A 19903-nucleotide genomic window follows, 5' to 3' on the forward strand; every position below is an offset into this window, starting at 1 on the left:
TCTTCATAAAACTTCTACACGAGATGTAAGTGGATTTATTTCTTCTTGTTGAAGATAGTAGATCCTGAAATATACAGATTTACAATGCAGCTTTGACTTTGCAGCACATACAGAAGAAAGCGAGTGAATGGAAAGTGAAAATGGAAGTAATCGCAGGTGATGTCTTATAACATCTTAAACAGAAATGGTTTCACAGTGAGAATGTAGATAATGTTTGAACGCAGTAACAGTATTTAAGTTGTTAGTTTTAATTTGAGATAACTCTATGTATTCTCATTCACAGAACTTAGGTATGATCTACCAGCATCGTATAAGTTTCATAAAAAGAAATCGGTAAGAATGATAAAATATTTACTCTTATATACACACACACACACTTAATGAGCACTTTATTAAGAACACTAGTAATGCTGTGTAGGGCCTCCGTTTGCTCTCAAACCAACCTCAATTCTTCGTGGCATGGATTCCACTAGCTGTTGTAAACATGACATGATTCTTGCAGATTTTTCAGCTGCACTTTCATGCTGCAAATCTCCAGTTCTTTCACATCCCAAAGTTGTTCTACTGGATTCAGATCCGGTGACTGGAATCCACTGAAGAACATTGAACTCATTGTCATGTTCATGAAACCAGTTTGAGACGACTTTTGCTTCATCATGTGACATGATGAAGATGGTAAATTGTGGCCATGAAGGGATGCACATGGTCAGCAACAATACTCAAATAGACTGTGGTCAAGCGATGATTGATTGGTATTAACAGGCCCAAAGTGTGCCAAGAAAACATTCATTACATACCCTCCACCAGCCTGGACTATTGGCGGAAAGGTTGGGTCCATGGATTCATGTTGTTGGTGCCAAATACTGACCCTACCATCAACAGCCTCAGCAGAAATACTCTGTTAGATTTCCATGTATCTCTGGAACCTCAGATTATGCGTTTCAGATCTTCCGTCATACCTTCCAGCCTGTTCTACAATTACTTCTATTAACTTCTAGTTCTGTGCTTAGAAAGTGTGGTTCTCCTCAGAGCGTTTCAGATCGATCTGGGGAGCCTAAATTAACATACACTAACACATGCATGCTCAAACAGACATCCGAGTTTATTCATGCAAACCAAGAGTATTTATACACATTGATAACAGCAGTGTGTGGACAGTTTCTACTGGTGCAGGGGCCAGACAGATAGACAAAACAAAACACACAGCACACTATGAAAATAAGTCTTTTCAAGAGACAGAAAATACCTGTGCCAGCTATGAGGAAGGATGGCAGTTGATCAGCTTATTCAAAGAGGTAATTAAATGTATACATTCATCATAGGTATTTGATAGCACAGAGACAGACAAACAGAAATTAGAACCCAGTATTCCCTGTATCCAAGGTGTCTTAATAGCAGTTCACAATATGAGTACATGATATAAGAGAATTTCCTTTCATACTCAAACCATCATGTCATGTTCAGAATCACAGAGATCTTTTCCCCCCCCCCTATTCTGATGCTTGATGGGAACATTACTTGAAGCTGCTTACTGTATCTGCCTGATTTTATGCATTGCAGTGCTGTCACATATTTGGTTGATTAGATAATTGCATGAATAAGTAGGTGTACAGGTGTTCCTAATAAAGTTCTCAGTGAGTTTATATATTAGCACTGCAGTTATTTGAAATTACTATAAATAACTTATGTGCATTTTTGTGTTTAAGATTTTGTTTTGATTTTTTTTAGGTTGATATCCAGGTGGACTTCATTCGATTCACCCCCATGTGAACCTTGTTCTGAAATAAGATCTTGAACTTTCTATTGACGTTGTTTTTCTATCATGGATATATTTTAAAATATTTTGTTCTTTTGACTGGACTCTGGACTGTTGTAAGTTTATTTTAATATTTCGAGGTGTATCTAGATATTCAGAAAGTAATATAAGAACCATACTTTGTAGTTTCTGAGATTTCCCTCTAGATGGCAGTGATGGAATTGACTTTGCAGGTCTGGTAGTTAAAAGAGAATTAAAATTTTTTGGAATGTACAATAATGTAATAATATTGTATAAATTTTTATATAAAATTACATATTCACACATATTAAGACACCAAGTATTTTTTATTTTATCATGTATCAAAACATTTTATTTGGAATAAGAGTTTATAAATGTGTGAAAAGTGATATGTAAAGAACAAGTCTAGAACATAAATTCACAGTACACGAAGGGAATTCATTAAAGAATCACAGTCCCAGTTAATATACTTACAGGCACTTCATCTCAAGTTTTCCAGGAAATGTACCAAGTTTACGATTTCCAAAGGATAAATCAAAACATTATTTTATTTTATTTTTATTTTATATATAACATATTTGTACACATCACCCTGTAAGTGTTTTAAAGTACTGGATCACTGAATAGCAAATTATTTTTGAGATCCATTGTAAAGGGCATATATTAAGCACACTTAGGTTTAAACATACTTGTATTCTTTTTGAATTCTCATTTTGGATACATTGTGAGAACATATAAGTAAGTGAGGCTTTATAGGTTCATGAAGTTTATGGTTTTTAAAGCAGCTCTTCAGGTCTCTCTCTTAGCCCATGTTTGTTTTCTCATATATATAATATATATATATTAGACTTGTTAGGTTGTGAGTTTAAAAATATCTGAGAAATTTCTGAAGCTATGTCTAATTTTGTCCTGGTAAGCAGGCCAGTGCATGTAGGAATGTATATGTGACAACACTAACGTTAAAAAAAAAAAATGATTCTCAGATATAAGTTTTAGATATAAGATCCAATATGTGAAATACAGAGCGCTGTAAGAACACTCAGTACAAACTCTATAAACACATTACTCCCAATCATACATGTTGGAAATAACATCCTGTATATAAATACAAATATAATACACACAGGTATAAGTACATGGGGGAAAAAAAACTCTATAGACAGAACACACCAACACAGCCGTGTGAGCGAGTCGCACTAGGTAGGTTCCCTACTATTTCCCAGCAGTCCAGTTCAGGGTCGTATCGCTCTATACTCTCCAAGTACGTGCCCTTGGAGTAGGAATAGCCACCGGTCACATAGATGCACCCTTTTATTACTGCAGCTCCACACTCCATCCGTCTCTCTTTCATCATGGCTATCTGTGTCCATTCATCCCTCTCCGGGTTGTAGCAGTCTGTGATGGTGCTCTGACCACCCACCAAGTAGAGCTTGTTGTTCAGTGACACTGAGCAAAGTCCATACTCTGAAACAGGAAATGAAAAAGTATTAAGTTGAATTATAATTCTAATAAGAAAACTTATGGAAGTCACTTTTTTCTGTGGCTGAGAACTGTTACTATCAGGCATATGGAGCAGTGCATTTTACTTTATTATTTTATTCAGGCCATTATGTTATGTCCCATGTGAAGCGTATACTTAATGAACAGAAAATCTAGTTGTCTGTTGGAGAGAGCTTAAAAAACACTGTCAGGAAATAAAATGAAGTCTCTGTGGTAACTTTAGAAAATTATTTGTTTATTAATATACTATAATGGCTAAGCCTTTAAGTAGTTCAAAATTTGGCTCTAATATATATGAGTCAGTATAAAAGTCAAGTAGTTTAGCTTTACCTGGATGGGGACTTATTGTTGTAATGCTCCACTCATTGATGTCAGCTCTGTAAGTTTGTATTTTTTCAAAGGTGCAGCTTCCTCTGTGTCCATAATGACCTCCGGTCACGTAGATTCTGTCTTGCACTACACATGCAGTAGCATTTCCAACACCTTGAAATGGTTAAAAAAAAAACCTGCTCCATAAATCTTTTACATGCTGGCACAAGTAATAATTTATTACAGACGTGTGTTGCGCTCTGTACTTTTCACAAGTCTGAATCATTTTATTGGTGCTTCTAAATAAAGCTTGTGCTGAGTGATAAGTAATGACATGCTTTAGGATTCCTACCACTAATGTTCAGGAATTAAACTCGGCAAAAAAGAAACGTCCTCTCACGTTTAACTGCTTTTCTTTCCAGCAAATTTCTTAACGTGTAAATATTTGTATTAACATAAAAACATTCAATAACTGAGACAAAGTGGACAAGTTTAACAGACATTTGACGAACAGAAATGGAATAATGAATACCTGAACAAAGAGGGGGTTAATATTAAACCAAACAGTCAGTATGTGGTGTGGCCTCCAGCTGCTTTAAGCATTACAGCGCATCTCATCCTTATGGACTGCACCAGATTTGTCAGTTCTTGCTGTGAGATGTTACCCCAATCTTCCACCAAGTTCTCAATCACGTCTGGGGAGGACACATGGTTACATGTAATTTTCCTCTGCAAGGACAATCAGCTGTCCTTCCTGTCTCCCTGTAGCACTGTCTTAGGCATCTTACATTACAGACATTGTTGCTTTCTTTTATTGCTCTGGCCACATCTGCAGTCCTCATGCCTCCCTGCAGCAGGACTATGGCATGTTCACGCAGGTGAACAGGAACCCTAGGCATCTTTCTTCTGGTGTTTTTCAGAGTCAGTAGAAAGGTCTCTTTAGTGTCCTAAGTTATGTAACTGTGAACTTAATTGCCTACCGCCTGTAAACTGTTAGTGTCTTAAGGACTGTTCCACAGGTGCATGTGCAATAATTGTTTATGGTTCATTGAACAAGCATGAAAAACTTTCTCTAAACCCTTTCCAATAAAGATCCGTAAAGCTTATTTGGATTTTACAAAATGATCTTTAACATAGAGTCTCCTGAAAAAGGGACGTTTCTTTTTTTTGCTGAGTTTATAATCCTATAAGTGAACTCAATGTTGCTTCTTTTATGGTTCATTATAAGGTCATTGTTGATTACATAAAATGACACACTGGACATGAGGTAGGAATCCACCCTGAATGGAACATACACACACACACATTCACACAGCCATTGACACCACGGGACATTTTAACCTAGCAAATTGACCTACTGGCATGTTTTTGGGAGGTGGAAAAAGACCAAAAACTCAGACGAATCCCACACAGAAACTCCTAGAATGTTTTATTTTTTGTAGCATTTTTCTTACCTTGTATCATATCCGCCACAGGAAACCATTTCCTTTTTAACGGATCGTAGAATTCGGTCTCCTGAGTTGGGGCACCCCCTGTGTACCCACCTATGACGTATATACATCCATGTAAGGGCACAGAGCAATGGTAATATCTAGCAGTGATCATAGAGCATCCCTCTGTCCACTCATCTGTGTCAATGTTGTAAATCCAAACTGTATCCAGTGCGTCCACTGTCTCTGTCCTGTATCCTCCTGTCACATAGATTTTGGAACCCAGAAGTGAAACACTATAACTCTCTCTTGTGTAGTCAGGCATGTCCTTCCCTTGGACCCATGTGTTGCAAATGGGTTCCCATATGTGAATTTCTGACAACGGGTGCCAATAATATCCACCTATGATATACATTCTTGATGTGAGATTCTTACAAGTTGCAGATATTCCACTAGATTTCACAGACTGGCTGATGATAGATCGTATCTTGTGTTCATTACATTGTTTGTGCACGTCCAAAGCCGTTCTGAGATACACGTCATCCACCTCGAGCTGAATGCTGTGCAGTAGATCCAGAATGTTAGCTTTGCGAGAATCTATGTCAAAGGTCACCCACTTCACAACTGCGTCTAAAAGTGTCTCCTCCTTCCACACATTAATGTTCTCAGCAGACAGAATTGTGACAAGCTTTTTGAATTCAAGTCCCCAAAACTCCTCTTGACATATCAGCTCCTCAAATCTGCTAAGGATAATCCTCAGTGCCTCACGCTCCAGCACGGGGCAGACATGAAGCTCAGCAAAAGTATGCATCCCAAGGCAGTTATCAACATCCAAAAAACGCATCATGAACTCCTCACAGGCCGCCTTTACTGAGCTGAACTGAAGGAGGTCAGCTGCTTCCAGAAGGCTTTGCACATTAGCTTGTGTGATGCTCACTTTGGACGTATAAACATAGTTGACCAGGGCGCTCAGAATCTCACCATCTATTCCAGGCAGATTGATGATGACATTTGAACGTTCCCTCATGTCAGAGGTGAACATGACTTTAAAGTAGGTGCTACGGGCCGACAGCAAGGCCTTGTGACAGTGAAACATCTGTCCTGTACAACACTGGAGCGTGATGTCAGCGAACAGGCCACAAGCGTAGAACTCCCTAAGAGCACCCAGTGTTTCTGATGGATGATCTTCATCACAAAATTCATATGTGTAACTTTCTCCGTCCTTCGACGACATGATTTAGAAGAAGTAACTGGAAAAGAAAGAGTGTTTTTGTTATATTACATATGATCAGAATATCCATCCATCCACCCATTTTCCATACCGCATATACTACACAGGGTCGCAGGGAGCCTGGAGCACGAGGCAGGGGATACACTGGATGGGCTCCCAACCCATCTCAGGGCACAATCTCAAACACATATTCGCACACATTATGATCAACTTGGAAATCAGCCTACAACTCGTGAGAGAACAGAACAAGAGGAACCACTGGGTAAAATCAATCACCCAAAATATTTAGGCATAAATAGAGTCTAAATGCAAATCACATCATGGTACATTAAAGTAGAGGCAACCATTTTATTTGGTCTGTGGTGGAAGTAGGGCTGCAACTAACGATAATTTCTTTCATGATTAATCGGATGGGGGAGGGGGTGGGGCAAACTTTCAGGTTAGTAAAAAACTAATGTTTTCCATTTGAGACGATATTACCTTTCTAAAATCCATACAGTTGACCAGTGTTTCTCAACCTTTTGTGAGCTCTGGATCCCTAGCATATTTCAAACAATCGCCCTCACTCAGTATATAACTATAACAGTAATTTCTATACATGTTGCTTTATTTTTAAGAATATTAACATTAAAATTGAATCAAAACATTTCAAGATTACATTTTTTTACATATTATTGTTGCTATGACATTTAATTTGACTCTCTGAATTATCCTTTGTTTATTTTATCCATCAATGCAACACTTGAACTTGTCTACCACTCAGGTTTTTGCAAATTATTATTTCATTAGTAAATAAATTTTAAATAAATCCATCAATGAACGATCGTCAGCTCAACTAACATGATATTTGTGAATAACCAAATTGATTAATTAAAAAAAAAAACTCATTTGAATATGTTTTGATACATTCAACAAAAAATATATATACAATATTATTTAAACATTTGTACAAACTTTCCTACGGACCCCCTGCAATTACACTACTGACCACTAGGGTTCCGCGGACCCCAGGTTGAGAAACACTGCACAAGATTGGAGTGTATAGTGCATAGTGTAAGTGTATAGTACGTCATTTGGGACACAACTTTAGTATTTACTCTCCGAAGGGTCTTTTCGGAACAGAAGTAACGTAATGAGTAAATGTACCCCGCACAGACCAACTAATCGATAATGAGATTCGTTAACAGCGATTTTCATAATCGAGTATTATCGGTTAGTTGTTGCAGCTCTAGGTGGAAGTGTCACAGATTTTGAGATCTGGAATTGGGTAACTAATCATGAGACTACATTTTCTAATTGCCAAATGGGCATCAGAGATCCCTTGGAGAAAAGTCATATAAACTTCACAATAATCACGATTCATGTGATTCTTCGACATCGTCGTTTCACATATTTGTGCATTTTATTTTCACACGATTCATTTTTCACCTGATTTTTTTTACACGATTCATTGATCTTTGTGATTTTAGATATGATTAAATAATTACATGAATATATATATATATATATATATATTTTATTCATATATATATATATATATATATATATTTATTCATATATATATATATATATATTTATTCATATATATATATATATTTATTCATATATATATATTTATTCATATATATATATATATATATATAAATAAATTACAATTTTTTTTTTTTTTTTTACACACGCGTTCCCACAAGACTCATTTATTTTCATGTTAGTTATTACATATAGTTTTAATTTTCACCCGATTCATTTCTATTTTACATTTCACATGTACATTTTTCCCATCTAGGCTTTTTATTTTTTTCATACATCATTTTTCACAAGTTTTATTTGCACATTACTTTTTCACAAATAGGGCATGTGGTTTCATTTTTCAAGTGATCGTCTCACTCAAGTAAATCTTTTTCCACACGTGATCACATATTGTTCACATGGTGTTTCCGTCTTGTTGCAATTTTAGGGCAGAACATGGTGAAATGCACTTTCACATGCAAGGCTTAGCATTCAGTGTTGTATAAAAACATTGGTCTGAGTCATGAACAAATTAAAATTGGCTTATTTCTCCTGTCCTTCCCTAACATCATGATCAGTTTAGACTACAGAAGTGTTCTGCAGTGCTCAGCTGCCACAACACAGACAGGATATCTTGACCTACATATTTCTTTGGACAAGAAACACCTGCACAAAAAGGAAATCCTTATAGGTGCACAAATTTTAACTTACCCGAAGTGGATGAATGGATTGACACAGATCGTCTTCTTAGATTAAAAGAGATTTAAAGAGCATGATGTGATACATGGGTTTAGCTCCTCAAGCATAGCTCTCTCGCGCGTTCTCTCTGACACAGAAGACAGATGGCCCCTCCATTTAGACTCCTATTTTGGTATCTGTGTATAGTTGAAGAGGCCAGCCGGCTGTCACACAGCTCTCCACAGTCTCGTAGATGAATGTCACTTCCTAATTTGAACACAGTCTAACCACCATTAAAAAGTAACCTATAGCCTACACCATTCCTCTGCTTCTATTCATAACAGGATGAGAACTAATCTCAATGCATAAATGTAGCTTTTTTGTAAGAGCTGAGAATGACGATGGAATCAGAAGTAATGCGTTATTTTGCACACAAGTTTGCTGTGACTAATCCCTGTGCACTGGCATTATGAATTATGACTGGATTATCCCATCGTGTCCTTCATGCACAAATCTCTATATAAAGTACAAAAATAACCCAGCAGTTTCCATGGAGACAGAGCATGCGCTGTAAAATATATATATATTTTTAAATAACCACCATGAACACACAACTGATATATTGCTTTTAATCATTCACAAGACATTTCTTGAGTACAAATGGGCTTGTTGTTCAACTATATATAGTGTTTAACCTTTTTACATTCGAGTTAAACCTTTTACAAAACCAGCTTAATGTTTGATGAAATAGTGTGAGGATTTTCTAACCCATTAATCTATTAGTGGGTTAGATTTATGTTTTTTTTGTTATCGAATTATTCATTCATTCATTTATTCTCAGTAAGTGCTGTATACTGGCCAGGATCACGGTGGATCTGGAGGTTATCCCAGGTGTAAGGTGGGAACACACCCTGGCACCCTGCACACTTATTCACACCGAGGGGCAATTTAGATTAGCCAATTCACCTACTGGCATGATTGCGTGAGGCAGAGAACTAGAGAACGAAGAAGAAGAAGAAGAAGAAGAAGAAGAAGAAGAAAGAAAGAAAGAAAGAAAATAATAAAAAAAACACAACACATATGGAGGCAAAGAAAAATGCAAGATTGTACACAGACAGTAACCCGAGACACCAGGAATTTACACACCCTCTTAATATCAGGTGAAAATGCTTAGCTTAGGCTTCCTCAAAGCCTGTTCTGGAGAGAGGCGAGTCAAGCAAAGTATTGATTTTTCTACTCCAACACACCTACAGTACCGTCTGTTAACTAACTGATGAGATTAATAATTTGTCTTTAAATGAGGGAAATCAATGCGCATGACTCCAGTCCTCCAGGACCGAGTCTGAGGAATCAATAAAGTATTATCCATCCATTCTTTTACCAACTGCTTTGCTAGAAAAAATATCACTAGTCTTGTTAGTAGCAGTTCTATTTAATGTTGTTTAGAAAATTCAAAAGTAGCTTACAAAAGCACTACATTGACAAATTCATGCTGCCTCATACTTAAACCGAGTTTTAAGCTCATCACAGTAATTCTATATTGCACTAAGAGGTTCCAAACCTTGGTCCTGAAGTATACCCTGTCCCGCATATTTTAGTGTTTTCCCTGCTCCCAACACAACCGATTCAACTAATCAGCTAATTACCAGCCCTTCTTGAGCTGAACTGGGTGTGTTCCAGGACCAGTATTGGGAACCTGTGTACGAAAGACAAGCTATGAGTGTTAGATAAAAATTTCTCACGTCCAGTCCTAGGGAATCACTGCCCTCTACGATTTCAAAGTTTGCTCCCAATACCCCCACCCCAATTTCTGAAAAGGTTAAATGATTACTCCAACATACTTTCAACCGAATATCCTTCTACAGCAATCAACAGAATATTACCACAACCGATAATTTCAATACATTTCCCATATCACTTATAGTGGAAGCCTAAAACCAGCTTCGGAATTTGAGCAAAATGTTCTTGTCCATTGCAATGACAATGTTACAGATGCAAAGGATGGATTAGATTCAAAATGTAGGTGCATTTCTTCAGTAATGAGCTGGATCAATTATGTTGGGAATCCCCAGGACTGAATAAACTCTGAATACTTTAGACACTGACACTGGAATGCTACAGAAAATTCCCACCAACATCCAGTTAGCAGCAACTTATACAGTAAGTTGTGCCACCTCTTTCACCAGGGGCATGAGAGTGCTGAGGTCTTTCAGTAGAGCTGGAACCCCCACGCAGTACCACTGATCACCACCACAGGCCCTGGAGGCACTGAAGTGATCGATCTCAACGCTCGCCGCTGCCAGTACACCTGAACAGGTCAAACAAGATTTGCATTGCTAATTTGACATTAGATTTAGAAAACATACAATCATGACTGTCTTGGATAATTCAGCTAGAACCCCATCTAATTGCTCCGATATGAGTTAACGTACCGGTAACAGAAGGCAAGAGCTGAGGTGAAGCTGCAGCCCTGAAAAACAGCAGGTTTCCAGAGAGAGGCACTGGCTGCCTGAACACACTGCCGTTCAGCTCCAGAAGGACTGGTACTGTGGTCTGCACTGTGCCTGAGGCTTTATAAACACTGCCATTCACAGAGGCCTCCAACATGCAGGTGGCTTCAGCTTTATTCCCATCGCTGTGATCTTTTTTAATCTGCTGAAAGATTCCAGAAGAATGTAGCTAGTTCTTGAGGTACAGCTGTAGGATGGCACCGTTTAATGTCTTATATTCAATAAAAGTACTGAAAGAAACTGTTTGAAATGAAAATTACATTTAAGTACAACATATGCAATTGATTAGTAAGACATTTTTTGATGTTCTTATTTTTCTATGGAAACAAAAGATCTATATGTTAAAGTTTTTCAAACGAAAATAGAAAGGTGTAGAAGCTTATGGCTGAAATCCACAAGGCTGAAATGACACACTTGCCTAAAACTAGGTCAAACTGTTAAATGATCTCAAAGGATACGTTCAGACAGCAGGTGAAATCTGATTTATTTCTTCATTTTTTTTATTTATTTTATTTTTTTTAAGACTGCATGCCTGCATTGTAAATTACATGTAAGCGAAACCAATCTGTAGTTATATTTAACTAGGATTGTCATAGTAACGGTGGAGGCATGCATCAGAGTATTGCTGGGCAAGGGAAAGTCGTATGATTAAAAGTAGTGTGCATGTTGGACCCAAAATTTTAATTTAACTGGAACCACAAACAAGTGAGCACTGAAAATGATTTTTTTTTTTTTTAAAAATTCGATGTGTTTTTCAGACTGCAAAAAAAATATTTCCATGTGACAGAAGTTATGAAATAGACTGCACCTTGTTTTTTTTTTTTTTGGCACTAGTCCATCCAGGATTTCCTGATTTTGCGATCGCATAAATTAACGTAAAATCAAGCAAACGCCGAAATATTTGGAGGCGCTTGCAATTTTTCAAAATTACCACAGATTTTCCGCAGGCACGCATTCAGTCAAAGCCCTCTTTATTCATAGAACAAACATAGAACAATGTAAAAAAAAAATGTCCCTAATTTCTCCATCTGGGGATTAATAAAGTATTATCTTATCTTAAAAGCAGAGCCACAGAAATTATGGACTTGCGTCCCAATAAGACAGTCAGGAGAAATATGTGGGCAACATTCTTACTGTAATTCCTGTCTCTTCCAATAGAGTGAGCGCATTCACCAGGTTAAGGCCATTCTCAGAGCTTTCAGCCATCAGTCCAACAACAGCTGCTGAGCTCAGGAACTCGGTTGATTTCTTCAAACACTCTCCTGAATGGTAACAAAAGAAAAACACACTGATCAAAACTGCTCCATCGTGATATTCAAGACAATATACAGTACTATGCTAAAGAAAAAGCCCAATAGTTTCTTTGAATTAAAAAAAACAAAACATGTAGTACATTTTTATAACACTATAGGCTGCTGAAAGAACAAGGTACTTCACACAGCTGTAATCTGTATTCTAGTGTTTCACATTTAGGTGGACTATGTTACACTAAGCCCACCTTGAGTGGTGATGTGGACTTGGTCATAGGGCTGTTTAGTGGAGTTGCAGGCCTTCAGCAATTTGCCCAAGGCCTCACCCAGCCTGATCCATTGCTGTGACTCGGGGGTAAAGGTGCTAGCCAGTACCTGTGCATTCACCTGTGCATGCAACAAGAACATGGAATGAGTTAAACTCTTAGCACGGATGTTCCCGACATGTTAAATGTAGTGCCATACTAAAAAGGATTTTCAAACACCATTCTTTTTTTAGAGTGCAGCCTAGTTCACCAGCAATTTATATCATAAATGGACTATGACTGTGGGAAACATCAAAAATAATAAACCATTCACATTGGCTGATGTTCTCATGCTGATAAAAAAGTATGTTAGACATTGTAAGCTTTAGAGAGAATTAACAATGTGGCATATTGTTGTTCTGACTTATGATGCTATTCAACATTTTCATTAAAAAAATAATAATTTATAAAACCTCACCGCTCCCACTAATGCTTTGCCTTTGACCATGTCCACAATCTGCAGTGCAATTTCTTGGCCACAGCGAGCCTGGGCCTCCTTCGTGCTGGCTCCCAGATGCGGGCAGCTGATCACATTAGGGTGGTTGACCAGGGCCAAGTCCTTAGGAGGCTCCTAAACCAACATCACACATAACCACCACCATCATCATCACCGTCACTTTCACACACAGAATTACACATCAACACACTTCTCCAGATGACCATATTGGCTTTAATATCCATATTTTTTACAATGTAAAGGAGAGCTATTAAAACAGGATAGTATTTAGTTTTGTGAATGGTGGCACTAGAGAGCTACAGAAGCTCAGAAAATAGTCCAATGACGATGTTCTGATGTTCACTAAAAGCAGTTTCTCATCTTAGTTTTGTTAGTAGCATTTTATTTAGGGGACATTAAGTATTGTGTTTAAACTAGGTTTGAAAAATTGCAAAATTCCATACTCAATAATGGAAGACTGAGTTACATGGTTCAGTCCTATAGCAGAAGAGTACATCAATGCACTAATGTTGATTTCACAGCTTTCGTTTAAATCCTTAGATAAATAATCAAACAAGTCTCACCTCTACAAACACATCCAGACCTGCTCCTCCACACTGACCAGACTCCAGAGCTCTAAGCAAAGCGGCTTCATCAATGATGCCTCCGCGGGCACAGTTCACCACCTTCACGCCTCGCTTACATTTAGCAAATGAGGCATCATTCAGTAATCCTGTGATCAATCCAGGTTGAGAGAGAGACACAGTGAGGGTGAGACAGAACACCTCTGCATTGCTTGGATTTAAAGCTTTTAAACGTATTTAAATTGACTATTTACAAGTCCCCCACTTGAAAAATATAATTAACCAAGAACACATGCAGGAAGTTGTGAGATCATCAGTAGGACTGAAGATTCTGAATCCACTATTAATAAACATTAGCAGTTGCAAAAATCTAAGACATTGTCATCAATATAAGTCAAAATGTTCATCACTAGAAGTACAGAGCATAGATGTCTAATAACTGAGTCAATATCAGGTGCTGAAAAAAAATTAATACAACATATTAGGTGTATATGTGGTCATCATTTGCATTATCTTAAATCCCAATAAATAAAAAAAGAAACAATTTGAGTGCAAAGAGGTTACTCATATATATGTATCTTTAAATATTCAAATATTTTTAATAAGTTACAGACTAATAATGTATTCCTGAAAAGGAAAAAAAAAAAAAAAAAAAAAAAAAGAACATCTGTAACAGGGTGAAGCAAAGACATGTCTGGGTACTCACTTCAACAACAATAATAATAATAATAATAATAATAATAATAATAATAATAATAATAATAATAGCCCTGAATGTCAATGTAAGCTGAATAAAGGTTGGTATTTAGTTCTTATAACTAGTTTTATATGCACTGTATCTATAACAACAACAACACGTCTCGAACCACCTTAATGCCCTGCACCTTTGAGACACACTCGCCTGTAGTGGAGGGCATGAGGGGCGTATGTACGGTGATGTAATCACACTGGGGCCAGAGATCCTCCAGAGACATCTGCTCCACCCCCCAGCTCTTAGACACCTCTGGAGGAGTAATGGGGTCATAACCAATAGTCTGGCAGAAAAGAAAAGTGACACATTAATACACTGCCACTGCACAAGAGATAACATTCTAAGAAAAACCTTTAACAGGAACAAGACATAGATGAGCTCATCATACCCGCATCCCAAAAGACTGCATTCGAGTGGCCACCTCTTTCCCGATTCTTCCAAGACCAATTATTCCCAGGGTTTTGCCGTACAACTCTGCACCCATGAACTGCAAAATCAACAAATCATTCAATAAACTCCTCTAAAAGACTGAAGCATAATGTACCCAATGGTCAGATCTAATTAGTGATGACTGAATGAGCACCAAGGACACAAAAATGGCTGTAATTACACCACATGCCAAACTGCTCAAACAGAGGTTACACAATTCCCATTCAATTTACTCAAGCCATCACCTTTTTACGATCCCAGTTTCCAGCCTTCATTGACATGGCAGCTTGTGGAACATTTCTACCAACAACAAAAAAAATATCATCAGACTTATCTAGAAAACCAAAATTCTTACAACATAAAGCAGAACATTTGAGATTTTTACACTCTTTATTAAGCTACTGTTAAAATCAGTCCTGTTTATTTTATCGTATGTTGCAACCGGTTTCCCTTACCTTGATAAACTCATCACAAGGGTACAGGTCAGCTCAGCAGCACTGATTGTGTTGCCATTTGGAGTGCTGTAAAATTAATGCCATACCAGACCATCATCTAGATGCCTCAGAATGATGCACAAATTCACACTGGTATGCATGGACAAATATGCAATATTGTGCTGTTTTCAAGAACACACATGAAATAAAATCAATTTCATACCGCAGCACTGTTTAAGTCTTGAATCTGATTAGTTTTCGATAACAGCAGTTCTGACAATAGTGCTGGCTGTATTTCAAACAAAGTATACATAAATGTGCTAGTTGTGGTATAAGAGGAATAAAACATCACACCACCTTGCTGTTGATTATTTTGCTAGAACAGCACGTATTGAAGTGTTCTATTTCTTTACATACCCATTGTGATTATTCTAGAGTTTTTGGGATGGGAAAAGACAAAAATTAATAAATGATGAAAAAAATTGATAAGATAGATCAGTAAAGGAGACTAACTGTTTGCAACTGCCTACAGTTGTAAAAGTTTAAATGATCTTTTGAACAGTTCACGGCATATCATTAGAGAATTACCTTGAAAGATCTTTTCAGACTTAGTTGAAACGCTTAAGCCAAAAAAAACCAAGACTGTCTACATCAGTAGATTATGTGAACACAGGCCTACTGTACATTCCTTCCGACTGTTTAAGTAAATTACAGTGGTGCTTGAAAGTTTGTGAACCCTTTAGAATTTTCTAGATATCTGCATAAATGACCTAAAACAACATCAGATTTTCACACAAGTCCTAAAAGTAGACAAAAGAGAACCCGATTAAATAAAATGAGAGAGAGAAAAAATATATATATACACTTGGTCACTTATTTATTCAGGAAAATGATCAATTATTACATATTACCTCAGAAAGAGCTGTTGATGCTCATCAGGCTTGGACTCCACCAATCCACATTCAGACAGATTGTGTACAAATGGAGAAATTTCAAGGCCATTGTTAACCTCCCCAGGAGTGGGTGGCCAACAAAGATCACTCCGAGAGCAAGACGTGTAATATTCCGCAAGGTCACATTGGAACCCAGGCTAACTTCTAGGCAACTAAAGGCCTAATGTTGGCTGATGTTAATGTTCATGAGTCTACCATCAGGTGACCACTGAACAACAATGGTGTGCATTGCAGGGTTGTAATGTGAAAGTCACTGCTCTCCAAAAAGAACATTGCTGCCCTTCTGCAGTTTGTCAAAGGTCTTCATGGACAAGCCAGAAGGCTAATGGAAAATGTTTTGTGAACGGATGAGACCAAAATAGAACTTTTTGTTTTAAATGAGAAGTCTTATGTTTGGAGAAAGGAAAACACTGCATTCCAGTATAAGAACCTTATCCCATCCCATGGTGGTGGTAGTATCATGGTACTTTTTTTCACCCACAGAAGTATACCAAGTATAATATTTTTGTCTCATTTGTTTACTTTGGTTCCCTTTATCTACTTTTAGGACGTTTGTGGAAATCTGATCATGCTTTAAGTCATATTTATACAGAAATATAGAAAATCTAACTTTCAAGCACCACTGTATCCAGCTAATGTACAAAACAGACAACTGTACTAACTGAGTCAACATCAGGTGCTGATCACTTAAAGACAACACTGATCTACACACAAGTACTAGGTGTATATAGCACAAGGTCTATCCAGTCCCTCTTGGATTTTGCACTCATAGAAATTAACGTAAAGGCCACAATATGTGGAGGAGCTTGCAATTTTTAAAAATGACCACAGATTATCTACAGATTTGGGCCAATACGTGTCATGAGACATCATCACAAATCACTTTCAGCCAAAGCTCTCTTCGATTCACGTGTGTCTAGCACGAGTACAGCTAAAAAGTCTCATTAACCAACAAATGTCACTGCGAAGACCTGTACAGACTGTCTATCATTTGGGTTATGCAACATCCTAATTTTCAAAAAGATCACAGTTGAAAAATATTCTTGAATAATAAGAATACGTAATGTAATACGGGGATGGAAAGCCACATCTCTGTGCACTCCCTGAAATAATAATAATAATAATAATAATAATAATAATACCCTATTGGTTTATATCAAAATTCTCTCATACAAAGATATACTAGAAGACAGACTGGGATATACACAGAAATGAAAAAAGTACGCAAGGAAGCCCAAAAGTTATTTTTCAGTCAAAGGGCATAATCTGTTTATAAAAAAAAAAAAAAAAAAACTATTCTCAGATAATGCTTTCATTACTTCATGACAATTATGCCTTTCTTGGTGGCCGCCTCCACGTCCACGTTGTCCACGCCAGTTCCAGCACGTCCAATCAGTTTCAGGCTTCCGGCGGACTCGATGACGTCAGCGCTCACTCTGGTAGCCGATCGGACAACCAGACCATCAAAATCCTAATAGAGTTACAGAAGAAAAAGTTCAGCATGACATGTGGTGCATGGCCAAGGGTTAGTGGTGTAGGTGATTCAGTACTCTGAGCCGAAAAGTCTCACAATAAATAAACAAACTATGTGTTTTTATTAAAGCAACATGCGAGTTTTATGTGGAATTGTATTACAAAAGCAGGCATTTCTGAGTTTGGGATACAGCCTAGACCTCCATTCATCAGAGTTCAGAACTAATCTGTATGCAAGTCGCTGTGAAAGTGTTGCTGATGTTACATCAGACTGTGTGGAGGGGGAGGCGGCAATGGCGAGACGCAGAGTTTAGAGACGGATAAACCAGGTTTGGAGGAGGGGGAGATAAACATCGACAGAGATCTTAACCTAAAACATAGGCTTTTACGTGAAAATATAAACACTGCATCATTAAATACATTTTTATCACTTACCTTAATCTGCGCTTTCAGCTCTTCTTTGTTCATATTTGTTCTTTCGGTGACTTCAACCCCATTTTCCTGCAAAATCTTCTTACAACACGGATCCACACTTTCGCTGATTAAAACACGTTTGATTGCGACCGGAGCCATTTCTCTCATCCTGCGGGATGCAAGCTGTGGTATAGGAGGTCCTGGGCACGTGTGCTTGTGCGAGCTGATCTTGCGTCATGATCACTGGGATGCATGGGGGAGGAGCTTGTCTGAACGCGTAGCTCCGCCCCCTACCTAAAAACAAACAAACAACACCTGCCAAACCAGAAATACTAATTAGTTAAAACTTCATGGAAGTTCTCAGGGTTGGGAGGGTTACTTTAAAAATGTATTCCATTGCAGTTACAAATGACTTCATAAAAAATGTCATCAGGAACATAATCCAAGCATCACAATATGAAACGAATGTCATCTGATTACTTTTGGATTACTTCAAGTCCATATATGTAAATAAAGTCAAGAGAAAAGCAAAATGATCTAAAATACTTTTATTTAGAGCTTATCTTAAGCTAAAACATGTTCAGTATTTGGATTTGTTTTAATAAAATAAAATACATTAATAAAGAAACAAAAGATCACTGTCCCTGATGTGGGTAACATTACATCACAAAAGCTACAGTGACCATATTCTGGTTTCCCAGAAAGGGGGGAAGGTGTCTTAATAGCATCCAAAACTGTGTTACTATGAATGCAGACTTTAACACACTGAAAAAGACACACTATTAGCATCACATAAATATGTGGCAGAAGGTACACTAGTGGCATCTGATGTTTTATTTTATTGCATGGACATTCAAAAGAATGTAGGACAAAATGTAAAACGTGGGCAGAGTGAAACCAATTTTATTATATAAACAAAATTGGTTTCACTCTGCCCATGTTTTACATGTTTTCCTACATTCTTTTGACTGTCCATGTAATAAAATATCAGATGCCACGAGTGTACCTTCTACCATCATTTACACTTTTGAATGGCCGTGTAATACGAAGCAATGTGATAACATGAAATTAAAATTGACCTTATATGGCCAGGGGCATTGGTTCAATTCAGGACAGCTGTCATTTGCTGCTACTGTCAAGCAACTGTTTGATTCTGTACACATCAGCGCTTCACCTTCATGCATTCTCTGAGAGTAGGCTAATGGTTGAGAGGCAGGAATTTGGCATATAGTTGCTGCAAATCTTTTATAATCGACCAATTGGTGTGCGAGAAGGTGGGAATTACAGTGAGGGGCTAAAGCAATGCAAATATGAACACATATGATGCAGTAAAAGACCATAAACACATCATAATGAAACTAAAGCCGAATCCAGACATTTTTTAGAAATCCTGACTGGACGCTTTTTTAAGGTCCTAAAAAGATGACATGTCCGGGAAAAAGAGGCTGTATGGTCACCCTAACAAAAGCATTTCAGAGAACAATCTGTGTTAATTTCTACCAAATTAACTCTGTGCAAAATTTATTTGTGCATGCACCCAGAGGTTGCTCATGTGAACCACGACTGACGAGAGAGATCCAGAACTATAATCAAGCAGCTGTCTATGTTGTTTTATGTCAAAAGATAAATTTATATGGTTTTAAATGAAATTGTAATCTTAATAGTATTCCCTTTTTTTTTTTTTTTTTTTACAAAATGTACCTGTAATCTGATTACTTTGTTTTTTGACATGACTTTAGTCAGCCCCTCTGGGGTAGGGGGTTCGAGTCCTGCTTCCACTCTGTGCACGTGGAGTTTGCATATTCTCCCTGTGCCTTGGGGGTTTCCTCCTCCAGTCTAAAGATATGTGTTGTAGGGTGATTGGCATTTCTAAATTGTCTGCAGTGTGTGAATGGGTGTGTGAGTGTGTGTGCGTGATTGTGCCCTGCGA

General features: G+C 37.6%; 3 protein-coding genes across 5 annotated transcripts in view; 1 reads left to right on the plus strand and 2 right to left on the minus strand.

Moving 5' to 3' along the window:
- The window catches only part of mettl5 (methyltransferase 5, N6-adenosine), a 4768-nt gene extending 2684 nt beyond the window's left edge, over positions 1-2084 (plus strand). Inside the window, exons 6-9 of one of the 2 annotated variants that reach the window (XM_017469039.2) lie at positions 1-25; positions 105-156; positions 284-333; positions 1729-2084. The exon at positions 1-25 is cut by the window's left edge and continues 58 nt beyond it. In XM_017469039.2, coding sequence (XP_017324528.1) covers positions 1-25; positions 105-156; positions 284-333; positions 1729-1770 — 169 coding nt within the window. In that variant the 3' untranslated portion in view covers positions 1771-2084. 2 annotated transcript variants of the gene reach the window in all.
- An 11-nt stretch (positions 2085-2095) lies between these two features.
- Positions 2096-8975, minus strand: klhl23 (kelch-like family member 23). Its single transcript, XM_017470287.3, has 4 exons — positions 8468-8975; positions 5041-6266; positions 3608-3760; positions 2096-3241 (listed from the first exon to the last, which is right to left on the minus strand). Exons 2-4 carry the CDS (start codon positions 6248-6250, stop codon positions 2931-2933), a joined length of 1674 nt encoding a protein of 557 aa, XP_017325776.1. The 5' UTR covers positions 6251-6266; positions 8468-8975; the 3' UTR covers positions 2096-2930.
- Positions 8976-9049: 74 nt separating this feature from the next.
- Positions 9050-18216, minus strand: phgdh (phosphoglycerate dehydrogenase). Of its 2 annotated transcripts, none has more exons than XM_017470289.3 (12): positions 17995-18216; positions 17406-17557; positions 15155-15220; positions 14945-14999; positions 14659-14757; positions 14421-14553; positions 13520-13668; positions 12918-13070; positions 12443-12581; positions 12079-12206; positions 10867-11086; positions 9050-10742 (listed from the first exon to the last, which is right to left on the minus strand). In XM_017470289.3, exons 1-12 carry the CDS (start codon positions 18139-18141, stop codon positions 10588-10590), a joined length of 1596 nt encoding a protein of 531 aa, XP_017325778.1. In that variant the 5' UTR covers positions 18142-18216; the 3' UTR covers positions 9050-10587. The 2 variants fall into 2 exon arrangements, with proteins under 2 accessions (XP_017325778.1, XP_017325777.1); XM_017470288.3 differs by having other exon boundaries at positions 10867-11089; positions 17995-18215.
- Positions 18217-19903: the final 1687 nt, after the last annotated feature.

This window comes from Ictalurus punctatus, chromosome 6, assembly GCF_001660625.3.
Source record: "Ictalurus punctatus breed USDA103 chromosome 6, Coco_2.0, whole genome shotgun sequence".
In the NCBI taxonomy this organism is placed as follows: domain Eukaryota; kingdom Metazoa; phylum Chordata; class Actinopteri; order Siluriformes; family Ictaluridae; genus Ictalurus; species Ictalurus punctatus.